This window comes from Oryzias latipes (genome assembly GCF_053564925.1).
Source record: "Oryzias latipes strain Hd-rR chromosome 1 unlocalized genomic scaffold, Olatipes_Hd-rR_3.1 chr1_Y".
NCBI classification, from domain to species: domain Eukaryota; kingdom Metazoa; phylum Chordata; class Actinopteri; order Beloniformes; family Adrianichthyidae; genus Oryzias; species Oryzias latipes.
In genome coordinates, this window is record NW_027616335.1 from 7697895 (window position 1) to 7713961 (window position 16067).

Sequence of the window (16067 nt, forward strand, 5' to 3'; positions counted from 1 at the left end):
ATGTTCCCCCACATGAACACTGAAATTAACTGGAAGGGTTTGAACAATCAAAATGTGTAATGTGCTGCCCTCTTCTGACTACTTTTGATAAAAGTGATTGATGCATTATTTTATTCTGCAGTATGAATGGGTTGTCAAATTATGAAAAAAAAGACCCAATATGCTGTTTCAGCTCATAATGTTTGTGCATACAGTTCAGTCCTACCCTTTTATAATATCACAAAACAAAGAAAATTTGTATTTGACGTTTGTTTTTTCTTTTTTTATGCATTGCATCATGATCTGTTAATTTCTCGTTCACCGGTAGAAACACTGCAAAGAAGTTTCTTAAGGAATATTTGTTACTTATAGGTCAGGGTTTAAGGTAGTATCTGGTTGATTGCTCCTTGCAGCAATAAGACTCAAAACCTAGAGGAGATCTTTCTGTGTGCAGATTGCATGTTGAAACTAATAATTCTTTGCGATTCTTAGCTAACAAACGATGAGAAGGAAAAGACAAAACTTTAATTCATAGATAATTTAACTTAAGACAATAAAAGAAAGTCCAACAAAAAGAGTTAAAATTATTTTACTGAAGATTTTACTTATGCAAATGTGATCCATTTCAAATTGGTGGCACCAATAGCTGAGCCCCTGGTCAGAAACGGGACCCTGAAAGTGTTCCCAGTGGTCCCAGGGAGCTTGTTGTCTGATGACTGTAGCTTTCTATGTCACAAATACAATCTTTCTCAAACAGCTTTTTTTCGTCTGCTCCTGATTTATAACGATTTGAATAAAGAAATATTCATAAATGCAATTTTTAAGCCTAATTGTCTTTATGTATGTCTTATACCATCAGAAAAAGGCACCAGGAGCAAATTAAAAACATAAAAACCCATTTTTAAAGACTGTAAATCAGTCACCATACTATTTTATGGTCTGTGTATACAGTATATATATTTACACATAAAGAATTTAGATCTATTATAACTACAAAAGTTTGTAGTTAGTAAATTTTTTGTTATGGTCTATTTTTAAACTGCAAGGTTTTCTTTGTAAAGGGTAAAATAAAGTTTAAAATGATCACTTTTAACATTATGTTTACACTTTATGTTATAATTATGAACTGTGCCCTATAGACTACCTTTAATATCAATCCTGTCTTTTTAGGGACTTTTACCAGGTTTCCCACAAAGGCTGTTAGTGCCCCTGAACCCAAGGAAAAAACAAAAAACAGAAACAAAAATAGATTGACAATTTTTTCAGAGATCAAGCCAAGTTTTACAAGTATATTAAACATGAAATGTTGTTTTTTTTCACAGACAAGTACTTTTCTAAGAAGAATAAAAAATTGTTGATAATTTCTGTGGATTTTAAACATACGTTTGCATGCTTGTGTTTGCATAGATATTTTACTAATAGAGCGGATGCGTCCTCCGTGTGGCTGTTGCTGGGAGCTGCAGCCAATCAAAGCAGCAGCCCTCCAATCCAATGCATGCACTTTGGTGGCTGAAGAGGTATGACATCATGCTCAACTGCAACATCTTCTACAATTAATTTATACTAAATGAACGCTATTTTTTTAAATAAAATAAATAAATGAAAGAATTAAACCGAGCGCACTGCATTGTTGTTCCGCCGCGCGCGCATCTACCTCTCTGTCTCTGTTATTATGGGCAGAGCTGCGCGTCTCCGTCCAGAGGAGGGGGAAGAGATACTCAGTCTGTGTGAAAAACAGCTGTGACTGGGCTCCGACCATGTAATATCCCGCCTGTGCGTTCTAGTATTGTGCTCATCCGCCGCCATGGATCCAGAGAAAACCCTGACTTTCTGCCTCGGGCTGCAGGCAGAGGAGGTAATGTAATGCAGTCTTTCTTTGACACACTGCTGTCAACAGCGTTGCTTTGGTGACTCTGCAGAGCAGCATGCTTCCCTTGGCCCACTGATCTATTGACAAACATGTCCATCAACCTTTATTCCTCCATCATAGGAAATCTTTCAAAATTATTTGAACTTCTTCACCAATATTAAGGAAAGAACTGTGCATTGTCCAACAAAGGATACTGCTTTTGTTTTTATTTGGATGAGATTCAATAAAATGTGTTTATAGTACAGGGGACATGTGATTGAACTCTTTATGGATGAGATCATTGGGGTCTCCAACCAACCACAACCAGCATTTCAGGTGAAGGACTGTAAGAGCTTGAACTCAGTACTGTTTATTGGTTAAATGATCATAAGTTATAATTCCTTATTCTATTTGATTCCATTTCTGTGTTGTTGACATGACAATTCAATTTAAATATTAGGATTCTCTCTGAAACGTGAGGTCCCATTTCCAAGACATGTGAAGGCAACATAGAACATCAGAAGAAGGGAAGTATGAATAACATAAATCCACAATATTTTTTAAACATATTTTTAACTAATTTCTAAATTCCTTTATCGAGCATTTGTTGAGCTCCAGTCAAATATTTTCCTTTATAGACCCACTCCAATGAAAATCGTTTTTTTTTTTGATGACGATGGACAAAATATAAAGCAAAATTAAGATCAAAATTGCCTTTCTAAGTATTTCTTTATTTAAATTGTTGTGAATTAGGGGCAGACAAAAAATGCGTATGTAACAAAAAAACTTGTAGATGTGACAGAAGCTACTTCAGCAGGCAACAAGTTCCCTGATGGATGATGGGAAGTGGGGGTAGGCTTACTTCGTACCTACAGTCCCTACCACAACTTCTAATGAACTACTGCTGCTCTGCAGAAATAATGTCACAGAACACGACAGGTTTTCTAGGACAAAAGGCATATGCATAATTCAAAGAGCACTGGTTTTACAATAGATCAAAAGATGTTTGGAGTGGGACTTCAATAATTGTGTCCTGAGCACATAAGACAAGTTTCTACATTATTAGTGTAGTCATATATAAATGCATTGCCAACACTAGTACCTGTAATCTTGACATAGATTGGAAAAAGTGTGGGTTCTTAGACTAAGGCCTTGTGGCATACCTGAACTCATGTTTAGAACAGTAAACAAGGCATTTTATTGCTTACAATATGAAACCTAACTTTAAAAAGACAATAGTTTGATTTCAAGAGACAGAGTTGTCAAATATTTGAGTTGATACAAGATTTGTTCATCCCGTATGTCACAGTATCATATTTAGCTAAACTGGAATGAGATTTAATGTATTACAAGTACAGCTATTGTTGGCCGTGGGGTTTCCAAATAAGGTTTTAGTTAAAATGTAATGTTTTCCTTTTGATGCGACAATTTGTGTTGTCAAACTATAGTTACTTGCACTTTCGGTACAGTTTGTAATCTGAATTTTCTAGTCGGGGTACTAATACCTAAATTTGACTTTTGTCTCTTGAGTTTTGTCTGTAACTTGGTAGACTGTGGGGGAAGCTTGGGTGGAAATCATTAGTGGTTAATCTGTGGTCTCTGTGGGAGGATAAGTAAATCCACTCGACACTCACTTGCTCCTTTGGTGTTTTTTGGTAGAGCTGCTGCAGGAACTCACCGTGACAGTATTTATGACAGCTGATTTCCCCTCTTGGCTCTGGCTTTTATAGCAGCTCGCACTTCAACTTCCTGAATTTATGCTTCATGGCAACATGCAGCAGCAAATTCTAAATTAGCGTGTCTTCTAATAGAATATATTCTTTTGAAAAAATAAAATCTTTACATAAAGCATTGAAAGTCTGTCTTTTTTATTTTTCCATTTCTTGTTTGATACTATTCTTTTACCAGCTTTCTGTGTCTATTTTTGTTTTTTATTATAAGTATTTTATAGTTTTAGAGATTTAGAGAACAGCCTAAACATTTTGAGTTCTTAAACAGAGATTGTGTTTATGTCATCTGTTAATCCATGTTTTAAAAGGGAAAACTTATAAACATTTCTGAAAGAAGCCTCTCATAAAAATGTTATCTGTGTTTGACAATTTTGGTTCTGGTTTTTAACAAGATACATAACGGCACTGTTGCACTCCTCTGCTTCTTATCAGATGACAATGTCCTTGCAGGGGCTGGTTGCACCTGAAGATGCTACAGTAAGAAAACCAACCTTTTACACAGCAAAACTTCCTAAACAATAAATACAAATTTTGCTGGGTGTACCGTTAAAGAAATACATTACATTATGTACGTAAGTAAGCATTTAAGTACAAGCGTGCCAACTTTAATGTGCAAAGTATTTTTTTTCTGAAGTGAATGTTAATCAATTTCATTAGAATTTACTGAGGATAATATTCATAAAAAATGTTTGTCATTAAGTTAACTCAAAACAGCTCCGCTGCTGAACACTGGTGCCAACCTTCCACCAGAGGCAAGGCGGGGTTCAGTGGCTTGCCCAAGGACACTTTGACAAATGGGTGGGCAAGGCGGGAATCGAACCTGCAATTTTTCGATCAGAGGTCGACTGCACCACGGCCGCCCGTCATGTTTCAATAATCACCTAGGAGATGTTTTCAAATTTCACCCAAATACAAACTGAAAGCATTTTTCTGAAAGGAACACACATATACATAATAATAATGATAATAAATGTTATGTAAAAGGCGCCTTTCTGAGCCCTCAAGGTCACCGTACAACATATATACATTATATTAAACCAATAAACAGTTAAAACAACAATTTTAATACATAGACATTTAAATAAAATATATATAAAAGAGGTAAGAGAGATACGGAGGTGCAAGGTTGTGAAAGACTTTGAATATGTAGAGCAAGACTTTGTATTGAATGTGGTATGGGATGGGGAGCCAGGGAAGCTGTTGACAGATAGATGTGATGTGGTTGATGGAGGGAGTACATGTGATGATACGAGCAGCTGAATTTGGAACCGGCTGAAGTTTATGGAGAGTTTTCTATGGAAGACTAAACAGAAGAGAGTTACAGTAGTCCAGGAGGGAAGTAACTAAGCTGTGTACGAGGACAGCAGTGGACTGAGGAGTGAGGGAGGGCCGGAGAGGTTGTATGTTGTGTAGATGGGACTTTGGCTGAGCGGGTGATGTTAATGTGGAAAGTGAAAGAGAGACTACTGTCAAGGATGACACCCAAACTCTTTACCTGAGGGGAGAGTCAGATGGTGGATCCATCGATGGTAAGAGAGAGGTGATTGATCTTGCTCAAGGTGGATTTGGTGCCTGTCAGAAGAAGTTCAATTTTATTGCTATTGAGTTTTAAAAGATTTGAGGTGGACCAAGATTTGACTTCATTGATGCATTCAACCTGTGTTAATGGAGGTCATGTGGGGTTGGGTTGGCTAGAGAGGTAGAGCTGGGTGTCATCCGCATAGCAATAGAAATGGATGTAATATTTCTGGAAAATATGACCTAGCGTGAGAAAGTAGATGATGAAGAGGAGGGGACCGAGGACAGAACCCAGAGGAACACCAGTTGTGATAGGTATATAATGAGAAGTGCAAGATTTCAGTTGAATAAACTAAGTACGGTCAGACAGGTAGGAATGAAACCAGGAGAGGTCAGTGCCAGAGATGCCACTGGAAGAGAGTCTGTTCAGGAGGATGGAAGGAGAAATGGTTTCAAAAGCTGAACTAAGATCAAGCAAAAGGAGGATGGATAATAAACCACAGTCAGCATAGAGGAGAAGGCCATTAGTGCTTTTTAGAAGAGTGGTTTCAGTACTAGGAAGTGGACGGAAACCAGTTCGGAAAAGTTCATATGAGATTATTATCTGAACCCGTTTTTTTTAAGGATGGGAGTGACAGCAGCAGTTTTCAGAGCAGAGGGAACAATTCCAGAGGTGAGGGAAGCATGGATTATGTTGGTGATGAGAGGACAAAGAGAGGGAGCTGTGGCTTTAACAAGGATAGTGGGCAGTGGGTCAAGATGGCAGGTGGAAGGTTTGGATTTTTTAATTAATGTGAAGATTTAACTAACTATCTATGATCTACACAAATAAATTTTAATCTTGCTGTATGTAGACAAATGTCTACACAGTAATGCACCAGAAGACAATGCAGCGAGTAGACCCATACTCTCTGGTTAAATCAAAATTCGCTTGAGCAATTTTAATTAAAAACTGCAGATATATTGGGAAATTTTGTGTTATCACTTTTTTAAAAACTTTTGCTATTTGGAAATATTGAAAGACCTTCAGGTTAATAAACCTTATGTCAATTTTGTTGCATTTTTAAAATCAGCACATTCAGGATTTAATACCAGCCCATATCGGCAGAAAAACTATCCTGAATTTAAATCCATTAAAGCAAAGCCTTCCTATGAGAACTGTGCTGTTAAATGTGTGTAAAAATAGGCCATACTTCTATCTTATCATCAGTAACAATGTTACAGCATAAACAAGGTTAACAGCAGATTTGCACATAGATTTTGCTTCCAAAAAATCTTTTTTTGACTTCTACCAAACTTTCCGAACAAAAAAATGTTTACATTTGTGTTAAAAAAAACCCTTAACTTGTTTTTCTCTTATTGAAGGTGCCAGCAAAGGAAATGGAAACGAGCACAATTAAGAAGGTATGTTTGTTTGTGTTGTATTTATCAATGAAAAACTTTGTTATGAGCATTTTATAATAGCAAAAACAAAGCACTGATTGCATTTTTTTTGTATGATTGTGGAGAAAGCTCCTTATCCTTATTTCAGACGATTTAAAGGATTATACATTAAAAAGATTTTTTTAAACTCAATGATCACTGCGAGCAAAATTAAATCTAATGGCTAAAATCTAATGGCTAAAACTTAATTAAAATAATTACAAGTAAAGATGGTCCAAACCATAGAGTACAGGTCAGCTGTTCTGTCAACTTTAATTTCAAGGTTTTTCAATCGGTAAAAAAAAATAAAACTGAATATAATCTACTGCAGTATTAGTTTTTCAGTTATAATTTTAGCAATCAGTTGGGTTATCAGGTGATAAAATAAAATAAAATAAACACAGTCACTGATTAAGAACATATTAAAAATCTGTTTTTTAATTCAGTTAAAAAACAATAAGCTAAAGTGTGAAAACCAAATGACCTCACAGGATTTTTTGTCATTAACCAGTTACCCTTGCTTTAAGTTTTATTACTGTAGCTGTTGACCTTTTATTTCTTCACTTTTGCCCGAGTTATTTAGCAATGTCTTACCAGTAATACTGTAAAATCCACTTATTAGGATGGGAACCACTTTTTTCCCCATGTGCAGCCATCTGAAGATTTTCCATTTACTCATTAGGGTCTGTAACAGAGGTTATCTTTTACAGAAATTTTCACTTAAATAAGTGATTCCAAAATGAGTTAATTTCCAAGATTGGGTGTAAAGTTTATATCGTTCCCTTCGACTTTGTGATTGTGGTGTTCTGTTTTGTCCACTAGGTGGTGAAGCATCATGGGAATGTAGACAGCAAGCCTGCAGTCAGTCCCAAATACTGTCCTGGGGTAAACAACAAGCCCGGTTACCTGTGTGAAACAGGACACTGCTGTGGAGAGACGGGCTGCTGTACCTACTATTACGAAGTCTGGTGTGAGTTGGCTAATGACCTTTCTGCCACCGACCTTCAAAAATTCAATATGTTGAGTTTTTCTAACCCAGGAGAGCTTAAAAAAATTTTCTTTCAAAAAGATATTCAATAGAAGCAATGTTTTAACCTCTTTTAGTACATGAAAATGTCATATTGCTATATTTATACTGAATTACCTTCATATTTGATGAAATTCTGGATTGATCACATTCTATATACGCAGAACTTTTGACTAAAAACAATCAATGGTAATCTGGGATTACAGCCATAGAAATTCAGTGAAAAAAATACTTATCTACTCCTCTTAATGTGTTAATCTGTTGTTGTTTGTTTTGTATTTTCATAAAGATTTCTGATTTCTCCAGGGTTCTGGCTGTTGTGGACAGTACTGATCCTCTTCAGTTGTTTCTGTGCTTACCGCCACCGCCGGGCCAAACTGAGAATACAGCAGCAGCAGAGACAGAGAGAGATAAATCTAATTGCATATAATGGGGCATCCAACTACCCTTCCTCAATGCTGGACCTCAGTATGTCTGTTTTACCTTATTTTAGTTTTTAAATAATTCACAACTCGACCTTTTCTTAAACAGACACCTGGCATGATTTTGGTGTAACCTCCAAAGCCAGGCTGATTATTGGAGGTTTTTGAGACTTAGTGCCTTAGTTTTCAGGCTATTTCTGTCTTACTCACTGTTGATAATACGGGCAAAGTGTGTTAGGTCATCATGGACTGTATTTGGGAACTGGACTGAGTGACCCCCCTCCCTTCTTGCGTTCCAATTAGGGAGCACCTGCTGGCTCTCAAAAGTCAAAATCTCACAGGCTTCTACAGATAAGTAAACAGCCATTATTCAGACACTATACTTGTCAGAATAACCATTCTTGCTCTGATACCTTTTTGTTAACATGTTTCTACTAAGCCAATCAGATGTCTCAATAAAGGAATGTGGTCTCTTGTCGAAGGTTTGTAATTTTTAATTGACATATTCTCCCGACCCCAGCTTCAAGCGGTAGGGGTGTAGACTCGCATCATGCTCACTCCTGATTGGAGACAGTGGTTGCCAAATAAATGATGACTCAGACCGACTGCTCGTTGCTTACTGACGTTGTCTTGATCCAACGTGGCGGCGTCTGTATCGTAAAAAAGTGATGACTGAATTGACTTAATTTCGTCAGAACTGGAATTTTTCTACAAGTACTCACTCATACTCACTCTGTCCAGTTCTCTTATACAGTCAATGTGAGTCATTCAAAATGTGGAAGACACCATTTTAGACAAGGGCAGATCAGACCAGATAAAGTGAGTTGGTATGTTCCATCTTTTGGCTGACAGAACACACTTGATTCCGGTTTATACAAGTAAGTAATGCTTGAAACAGTGTAGACAATGCTGAAAAATAAGCAGGGCAGCAGCTTGAGCATCCCTGACCTTAAGAGCATGTTGCTGTGTGTTTTTACATGCTTACTAGCAACTCAGATCTGTACATTTGCTCTTATTATGCAAGGTTGCTATACAGTTATTACCAGAATTCAAAGCTACTTCCACCTAATCCCATCTGGCACCATGTTAAAATACAAAAGTCCACTTGCTGATAGTTTAAATATACAAACAATTGCAGTTTTCTATCATTGGCTTTAAACTCTTGGTTTATATGCAGGCAAAATTACTGCAGACCCTGTTTCCCCACAATTTGACATGAAAAAATGAAATGCCAGTGAGTGTAATATTTCTGTTTCATTTCATAACGTCAGTGGGATCATCTGTCTGCTTGCTTTTTCCCCTCATACATGACACTCTCATTGGTGATCTGCACTGCGCGTTTCAGTTGACACCTCTGTTGCAGGTTTTCTGACCTCCCTCAAGCTGCCCACCTATGAGGAGGTGGCTGCACAGCCCAGCACCCCTCCTCCACCTTACAGCTCCGTCTTTGCTCTCCAGGGTGATGTAATGGGGGGTCCCAGCTTTTCTTACCCTCACTCTCATCATCACCACCCCTGCAACCCCTGCCCCCCCTACTTGGGCCCCGGCCCGAGCGTCTTGACCTCCTCGCAGAGCTCTGACAACTACACCAGCTGCTCCTGTGAGTCTTGCTCCGTCACCTCCCCCTCCAGCACTTCCTTTTCGGTCCAAGTGACTGATGAGACATACGACAGCAGCCACATCTCAACGCCCAGTGAGGCAGGGGGTAACCTTCCCGACATGGCAAGAGCCAGATCTTCTTGCCCGTCCACACCCTCGCCACCTCCTCAGTCGCAGCCTCCTCCTGATCTTATTCCTTCAACTACTCCTGATGTCATTCCAGTTTGGAGACGTTCCTCTAATGGCTGTGAAGAGTTATCCTTCAGCGCACCTCTGTCACTCCCCTTGCACTCGCATCCAACCCATCCTTCCCATTTCCCGCTCTCCCCCCTCGTTTTGATATCATCTGCTCCTCCCGGTCAGGTCTACCCGCCTTTACCTCAAGACCCGCCATCGGTTCCAAAATCAGGAGATGAGACCTCGCCTTACGATCTGCCCTTAAGCCTCACCCCCTCTCCTCTCACACACCCCCTCCACCTGACAAAGGTGGCTGTCTCTATGCACGGCAAAAACAAGGATGTTCAAAACCAAGAAAAGGAAGAAGAGGAGGAGGAGGAAGACGAAGAGGAGGAGGAGGACCATTTCCAACATAGGCGCCTCACTGGAGACTCGGGCATCGAGGTGTGTCGCTGTCATGTGAAGAGAGAGGAGCAGAAACTGCAGGATGAGTGCTTGGAAGACGGCAACAAAGACATCTTAAGAGAAAGGGAAAGAGCAGACAGGAAGAGGGCAGAGGACAGTTCCCAAAAGATGAGGCCTGCTTTACAGTCACCTCTGGACGGCCAGCTACCCTCACCCTCCTGCAACCCCCACAGTCACGGCGAGGTCCCCCTCTCCGCCCAGACCTCATAAATTGATGGCTAAGGGGGTGTAGGCTGGAAAGGTGAGAGGCTTTAATAGCACTCTATAGATCAAGACAAGTAAGTGAAAACGTTGTATCACTGAAGAAAAGTCTTGTAGGTTCTGGAGCCGCTGTGAAAGAAGAGCCAGAGGGACATGATAGTTTCCGCGGTTCAAGGTCGGAAAAGACCCACAGGATTTTCTAATAGATATGAGACTTGGACTTGGGCTCGAGTCCCACTTAAGACTTATGAACATTTTTCATCAGTTTAATCTTTTTATTATTTTTTATTTTTTAGCTCTAAGACATCACTATCATGTCTAAAATCAAAGCTTCTCTTTACAAAGTTTTTGCAATGCAGAAACACCAACTTTCCGTTATTGTGTCCCTACTTGTTAAAGTAGTTCATTTGCTACAATAAAATGTTCTTTTTGATTATTTTTTAAGACTGGCGACAACTTAAAATGACATTTAAAGATTTGAGACTAGACTTGAACTTAAATGCAAAAGTTTCAGAGTTGATTCATAAAAAAGTTTATCTTTTCCTAATTGTTCAAATAATTCATGATGTTCGAGGGTGAGAGAACTGTCGTTTTTAAACAAAATAGTAAAAATTCCCAATAAATATTTCCCCCTTTTAATGTCCCTTTCTGCCTAAGCCTCCACATCAATAGTACGAGTCTTGCAGGTTCTTGGCACATATCGCATGGAACCCAAACCCAGTGGAAGAAATGCTCGACTTTCTATCCCTATTCTCTATATGATTCAGCATTATAATAATAAAACACTCACTTTAGCTTTATTGGAACAGATCTATTATTTCAGTATCAGGTTTTTACCTGTTATGACTGAATTACACGAGAAAAAAGTCTTTTAGGTGCAAACAAATTAATAAAACTACGTTTCCTCTTGTTTTAGTGCAAAACAGCAATGAAACAAATCTGTTTTTATTTAAAACAGTTACATGAAATTAATGAGAGGATTCTGTATTTTCTGCATTTCCACAGAATGATCCAGATCATGTCACATCCTCTCTATTTAGGTAATTCTTCAAAAATATTGAGTCTTGTTATCCTAAAAATCAGTGTTTTCTTGGACTTCTCTGCCTTTTGCTCATGACTACAAAAGTGGGAAACTACTACTTTTACTGATTTGTTGTTTGAGAGAATCATTTATTCCTTTTTCTGTTTGTTTTCTATTGAAATGTGTGTAAACAGGTGGTTTACAGAGTTTTGGAGTGGTATTAGAGCAGCTCTGATGTCCTTGTTTTATACTCCTACATACCCGGTTATCACATTACCGCTTAACCAAGGACTGAATGTGTTTTAACAGGCGCCTGGCTGTTTGTTTTAGTCACGAAGAAGAAGGCGGGTCGTTTTCCTCCATAGATGAGCTATGGTTTCTGCCAGGTAGTCACTTTAAGCTCGTTATAAAAGATGAGTACCAGTATATAATGAATGTTATGTGTAGCAAAAAACAATTATAGACTTGTACTGTTTATTGAGATTTTTCTCCTCTGCTTGACGTTGGGCCAAAGAAACCTCCTCAGCTTAAAGACCCACTCCGATAAAAAAATTGTGTTTTTGCCTTTCTGAGTATTTCTTTATTCAAATCACAGGAGCAGACAAAAAGATGCTGTTGAAAAAAGCTTGTAAGTGTGACGCAGAACTTGCAACGGTGAGCCACAAGCTCCCTGCTTTACTCCGTTCTGATGAATCCACTTGTAGACAGATAGATCCACGCACGTCTTTATTTTCCTCGTCTGACCTGGGAACTGGCTTAATACTGTACGCCTGGATAGCTCCAATATTGCTTGCCATTGTTGTTGCACTGTTAACGTTTTGTTGGGGTGTGAGGGCCTGTAAGCTAGCAGAAGAGCATGTATACAGATAGATGATGGGAAGTAGGGGTAGACTTACTCGGCACCAACAGTCCCGCCCACAACTCAGAGGCAAATTTCTCATGAATTGCTGGGACTCTGTAGAAACTATATCCTAGAAAACGAAACAGGTTTACTGATTTTGGCAAAGAATGGCATTGTCGTAAGAACGCTTTGAAAATAAATCAAAAGATAATCTGAGTGGGACTTTAATGTGAGTCTGGGGCGAGACAGGTATGTTGGATGCTGCTGGGGGCTTGGAAGGAAAGTGTTTGGTCTTTGTACTGTGAGGAATGCTAAGTAACGATAAGATTTATAGTTTTATTGGTTCTGATCATTTGAATTAAATGTGTCTCTGGAGATTGACTGTTGTCTTCTTGATCCAGACCTGGTTTTGAGGCACATGCAGAATGCACTGCATCTTCTCTGTAGAGAAAACTCTTTGATTGTGGATTAGTATCTTGTACAGTTGAAAATGTCTCAAAGCCCTTTTTGTAGAACATTGTCAACCACATTCATTGTTTAGAGATCTTCAATGAAAATTCGACGTAATTACCTACTTGAAGCTCTTGACAGAAAACTTGGCCATGCTTTGCCGTGTGCCATTCGTTTTCCATTTGGCTTCATAAGTCGAAGGTTTATTCTTTGGTTTTGTGAAGGTCATACTCTAAGGTCATGCTCTAAGTTTTGTGCAATGGCTTACAATTACTGTGGATATTTCATCCACATTTGAACATAATTTGCCTCTGGCAACTATGTGTAATTAGCTCTAAATGTGTTTTCGTTGGTTCCCACTTGTCTGTGATGTTTTTCAAGGTGCCTAGATAAATGCAGACACTCTGTGAGGCATTCTGAAATATGTTTGCCAACATTCTTTGAGTGTACATGTAAGCGGTTCTATATGTTTTAATTCAAACAGTGCTTATCAGTAAAGAAAGCATACATGAGGGTTTAAACTGTTGTCTTTAGCAATAGTACTTTTTCCTTGTTTTCATTAACGCTGGTTTAATGAAAAAAGAAACTGTTGTGCAATAAACATTTACCTCTTTCTAACTCATCCATTAGCTGTGGTGGGTGGAGGCTCCTGATTGTACAAACACAGCACTGTAAATATGTTTGTCTTATGTCTTCTCTCAAGTCCACACTTAGACGATCTGGTTTAGCCTCAGCTCCAGTTTGAACCATGCGTTTTTCAAAAAGCCAAACTTCACTATTTCTGAAGATTTTGTCCCGATGGACAAAAAAAACAAGAGGCCTTTGGGACTTTGACTGTGTCGTCCAAATAAATAGAAGATTATGGAAAAGAAAAGCACTCGTCCTTACATAAGTCTGCATGAGCATAATAAAGTAGTAAAAGCACAAACTGGAGCCAGGTCTATCCAAACGCTGCTCTAAATTTCAAGCCAGTGTTTTTTTTTGTGGAGAAAGAAAATGTAAAATTGTTTTTCTGCAGCTACTGTGTACAGATGAAACGCCTAATCTGAAGACCAAGGCCTGAAGACTGTTACCTTGCTGGAGTTTTGACGTAGGACTGTTTATTTCTTCCTGTAAAGAAATTGTTCACTTTAGATTTTTACTGTTTTATATTGTAATGCAAATAGTTTAAAAAGGTCCTGTATAGACTGTTGGGTGTTTCACTGTATCTCCGAACCCCAGAGCCTTTCAGTCATTTGAGTTTTATTTCAATGTAAAAAAATAAAAGAAAAAATTAGTAATATACGTACATCTTAGACTTAGACCAACTAAAAAGTGTTTCTTATGGTTTGATTTGAAGTGATAAACCTTTCTTCAAGCTGCTACAAGGCAACAGGACAGAATATTTAAATGAGATCATATGTAAGGTCAATATTTGTGCAACATGTTGTGCTTTTTAAAGAGTATCTTTGTGCAATGCTCCCTGCAGCTCCTCAGTGTCGTCTGCATGTGTGAAAGATACTGTCAGCTTTGTTGGTAAAGTCATTGTTGCTTATAGTGAAGCCAAAGTTGAATGTTGACATACTGATCGTAGTTAATATTCAAACACGTCATTGAATTTTTTATTTTTTTTATTATTTTTCCCTCGCTGTAATTCTGTTGGAAAAATGTATGCTTCCTAACTTTAAAAAAGCAAAAGCTTTGAAATTTGTTACACAATAAATGTGCATTCAAGTAAATGTCTTTGTTTGGTCAACATGATGTATAATTGCAGTTTTGGTAGATGTAAACTGTTTCTTCCTTCGAAATGTGGAAAGAAGTTAAACTATTTAATATCATGACATTTACATCTGACCTTCAAGCCTATGTCACTTAAAATGGAATATATGTATACAAAAAAACACCCCTCTCACACTTCCGCGGGTGGTTTCTCACACAAGCTCGGGTCCTCTACCAGAGGCCTGGGAGCTTGAGGCTCCTGCACAGTGTCTTAGCTGTTCTTAGCACTGCGCCACTGGTGTGGATTGTTGATCTTTTACCAAAACTGTAAAATATGTAAAAAAAAAAAAAAAAACAAAGTAAAAATGCATAATCATCTTGTCCACATATTAAACTGTTTAAATAAAGAACGTAACAACTGAACAGGTTCATAACCTTCTGAGCTTCAGGGCTGTTGAATCAAATGGAAAAATTGTAAACATGACTTTCACATTAGTTGAGGACTGAAATTTGTGTGCAAATAATTTTTCATTAGATGTCACTTTATATTGGATTCACTTTTGCTTTGCTTTTTGAATAAATTATTAGCTTGTCTACATTTAACCCTTATTTGTTTTTTTTTATTAAACAACTTTTCGTTTTATGCTTTAGAGATTAATTTAATTTGCAAATGTTCTTTGCTACTTTTAAGAATAAACAAGATTGTTTGTCAATGCCAATTGTTAATTTACCTATAACACATTTTTTTAAATCCCAATTTACTCCTGACAAAAACAGAAACTGGAGAAATTTGAGCAACGCCAGAACTTTTTACTAATAAATTGCTATAACTTTCAGGTTCAGATTCTTAAGTATTTCATTATCAGAGTGAGAATTCTCACAAAACAAATATTTATCACTACTGCACCACAAAATAAAAAATTTGGCATATAAGGTAAATATAAAATAAAAATGTATTTTTTTATTAATTATTAATCCCTAATATCTTTTTATATGTTTTCAAGATTTATTTTTTACGTGTAAATGATATTTTTGACTAATTTACACTTAAAACATTTCCACATCTCTGCAAGTTGTCTATGTTGTGGGAAATTATGTTTTTTTGTCTGATAAACATAAAACATTTAGTTTGACAACATTTCTGGGTTTTAAAGTTTTGAGGCATCGATGCATTCCTTATTTAATTCTATTATTTCAGTATGTATTTAGTAAGTTGAAAAAGTTATTTTAGAATGAAGATCAATTGTTGTTTAAGCCTCAATGCTCATGTAGTTTATGCAGAACTGTATTTTAAAAAATGAAAATGTACCACTCCAACTAACTTCCTAGTAAATTAACTTTGAAACACAATAATACACTCTGCTGTTGAATATAAAATATAAAAGCATTTATGTCATCTCAGTGGTGGTGGATTCCTTAAAACCCTTGTGCTGTCTTAGATGACCCCACCCTTACATTGACGTGTTCTCCCTACCATGACAAAGGTGGATAAAGGTGGAAAGATTTCATGTAATCCATGGACACCAGTGAGGTTCACAAATCATTAAAGAAAAAAGGTTCAGCGCACTGTCTAGTGGGTCTAGATGACTCCCAATGTTAAAGTGCCTAGGATAGCACAAGGGGTTACAGGCAGTTTGCAGTAAAGTGTGTACAGAACTTGCGCCTTTA

The 16067-nt window shown here is 37.6% G+C and overlaps 1 protein-coding gene across 3 annotated transcripts; it reads left to right on the top strand.

The window, feature by feature from the left end:
• Nucleotides 1-1400: 1400 nt before the first annotated feature.
• On the top strand, nucleotides 1401-14419 carry LOC144990238 (uncharacterized). 3 transcript variants are annotated; one of them, XM_078943275.1, is made up of 7 exons: nucleotides 1401-1496; nucleotides 1660-1834; nucleotides 3991-4035; nucleotides 6442-6480; nucleotides 7321-7468; nucleotides 7832-7993; nucleotides 9311-14419. In XM_078943275.1, the coding sequence occupies exons 2-7, from the start codon at nucleotides 1784-1786 to the stop codon at nucleotides 10396-10398; spliced, it is 1533 nt and encodes a 510-aa protein (XP_078799401.1). In that variant the 5' UTR covers nucleotides 1401-1496; nucleotides 1660-1783; the 3' UTR covers nucleotides 10399-14419. The 3 variants fall into 3 exon arrangements, with proteins under 3 accessions (XP_078799401.1, XP_078799403.1, XP_078799402.1); XM_078943277.1 differs by lacking the exon at nucleotides 3991-4035; XM_078943276.1 differs by lacking the exon at nucleotides 1401-1496 and having other exon boundaries at nucleotides 1648-1834.
• Nucleotides 14420-16067: the final 1648 nt, after the last annotated feature.

Coding starts and splice junctions, on each gene's coding strand:
- LOC144990238 (XM_078943275.1), top strand. CDS start 1,784: ATGGATCCAGAGAAAACCCTGACTTTCTGCCTCGGGCTGCAGGCAGAG. Junction 7,469..7,831: donor CTACTATTACGAAGTCTGGT/GTGAGTTGGCTA, acceptor TGATTTCTCCAG/GGTTCTGGCTGTTGTGGACA. Junction 7,994..9,310: donor TTCCTCAATGCTGGACCTCA/GTATGTCTGTTT, acceptor CCTCTGTTGCAG/GTTTTCTGACCTCCCTCAAG.